At 15.0% G+C, this 2451-nt stretch overlaps 1 protein-coding gene across 1 annotated transcript; it reads right to left on the bottom strand.

Annotated features, from left to right (window-relative positions):
* Positions 1 to 122: 122 nt before the first annotated feature.
* Positions 123 to 293, bottom strand: PRSY57_1145200 (putative membrane protein; the record flags this gene model as incomplete). Its single annotated transcript, XM_020115008.1, has 2 exons — positions 123 to 175; positions 281 to 293. Coding segments are annotated over 2 exons (66 nt in total), but the record flags the coding sequence as incomplete, so codon positions are not given.
* Between the last annotated feature and the right edge of the window lie 2158 nt (positions 294 to 2451).

Raw genomic sequence — 2451 nt, 5'->3', positions numbered from 1 at the left:
TCCAATAATCTTCATGTAAGTTCAAAAAAAAAAAAAAAATTATAATAATAATAAAATAAATACAAGTTCATATGCATACACAAACATATGCTTATGTTTCTTTTTTATTTCAATGTTCAAACCACAGTGTCTTTCACTGGTTCATCCATAGTAAATTCATAATTTGTTAAAGGTACTAAAAAAAAAAAATATAATTTTATTTATTTATTACGGAAAAAATTCATTGCATTTTAAAAACGAAATAAAATCCTTTTAATGAATATCTTATTTTATTTGTTACCGTTTCTTGCCATATTCCCTATTTTCCTGTTTATATTGAAATTATCTCTTAAAAGGAATATAATATATATATATATATTATTATTTTATTATATACAAATTTTATTTTATGAATTCTTTTATTATTTATCATATTACTATTTTTAAAACAGTAGGCTACATAATATATAATATAAACATTTTAAATATATTATATATTAGTTATGCCATCATAATTCTTTTTTTCTTTTTTTCTTTTCTTTTTTTTTTAAATTACATTATTTTAACATTATTCCTCTTCATATTTTAAGAGAACATTTAAATATTTATATGACAAATGTATTTTTACTGCTTTTACGTATATATGTACTTTATTTTATTTTATTTCATTTTTTTTTTTTTTTTGAACTTACATGAAGATTATTGGAATAATATAATTAATATATAGATATAAATATATATATATATATATAATATTTTTTAATCGTTAATTAAGATTATAATTTCGAATTTTTCTTTTATTTCGTCTTAATGAGAAATGATAATATTATAGCAGATTTTTTTTTCATTTTCCAAAAAAAAAGATTAAAATGTTTCTTTAAAATTTGATAGGTAAATAATAACAAATGTTTATATTCGCTCATATCATTTTTATAAAACATATATTTACATATATAATATATGACCTTTCGTAATACTTATGAATAAATACTAGTAATTTTTTTTTTTATTATTTAAAATAAAAATATGGGTGTATTATTTTTATGTTCCCTATTTCTTATGAAAATATTTATATATACATATATATAAATATATATATATATATATATATATATATAACTATTTATATATGTAAGTATAAAATATATAAACACAAGAATTATATTTAAAAAGTATACTTTATTAAATATTCTTATGCCTTAATTTTTTATTTTTATTTTTATTTTTTTAAAATTATTTCAATACTAGACATAAAAATATTATTACATATATATTCATATTTTCATTTTAATGTTTTGTTCCCTTCCAATAAAAAATGCACACATTGAAAATGCTGAAGTGGACAACAAATAGCTGTAATATAAATATATTATTTTGCAAAAAAATAAAAAAAAAAATTGAGCATCTTTCAACTTTTTTTTTTAAAAGTACCTTATAAAAAATAAAAAAAAAAATTCCAAATAAATCCATTTTCTAAAGTAACGTTATGTAGAAATGGAATAAAATAAAATTATAAAAATAAGGGAATACAAAAAAGGATCAATTTTTTGTTTTTCTTCACATATATATAAAGTGAAATATTATTCAATAGTAAGCATACACATATATATATATATATATTTATTTATTAATTTATTTTTATTTTCCTTTTTATTTTTCTTTTGAGCTAAAAATGATCTTGTCCTATAAATAAATAGTAATTCATATAACGCATCTCGGTTATCTAAAAAAAAAAAAAAAAAAAAAAAAAAAAAAAAAAAAAATTATAAACTAAAGATGAACTTGATCTATTTTCAGAATATAGATGAATAATGGTAAAATATACTAACAATAAAGATCATATTTTTTATTTCTTTTTATTTCCTTCTTTTTTCTTATTATTCTCACGCAACTGTATATACACATATTATATAAAATATATTTATATATATATATATATATATATATTATTTAAAAAAAAAAAATAAATATGTGTAAAAATACGTGTATCAATAAATAAAAATGAAAGAATAAATTATAAAAAAAGCAACATTAAGAAAAACAAAATAAAAAAATAAAAAATAAAAATATAAAAAAATAAAAAATAATAAATAAAAATATAAAAAAATAATAAATAAAAATATAAAAAAATAAAAAATAAAAAATAAAAAAATAAAAGAACAAAAAAATAAAAAAATAAAAAAATGAAACAACATGGTATAATATATAAAAATTATAGATATAAATAAAAATATATAATTCTTTATTCTTTTATATTTTCTAATTTTTTCTTCTAATACTTTTTATTTGCAAAAATAAAAAATTTTCTTTATTCTAATATCATTCAGACAATAATTTTTTTAAGAATAATTTTTTTTTTTTCTTTTTCTTTTCCTCTTTATACAATATCGCTTATATTGTATTGTTTTTACAAAGTTCTTATATAAAATATAAGAATACGTTAACTGTACGATTATACATATATATATATAT

This window comes from Plasmodium reichenowi, chromosome 11 (genome assembly GCF_001601855.1).
Source record: "Plasmodium reichenowi strain SY57 chromosome 11, whole genome shotgun sequence".
Taxonomy (NCBI): Eukaryota; Apicomplexa; class Aconoidasida; order Haemosporida; family Plasmodiidae; genus Plasmodium; species Plasmodium reichenowi.
Note: the sequence above shows the minus strand (reverse complement) of the source record. Positions and strands in the feature narration are given on the sequence as shown.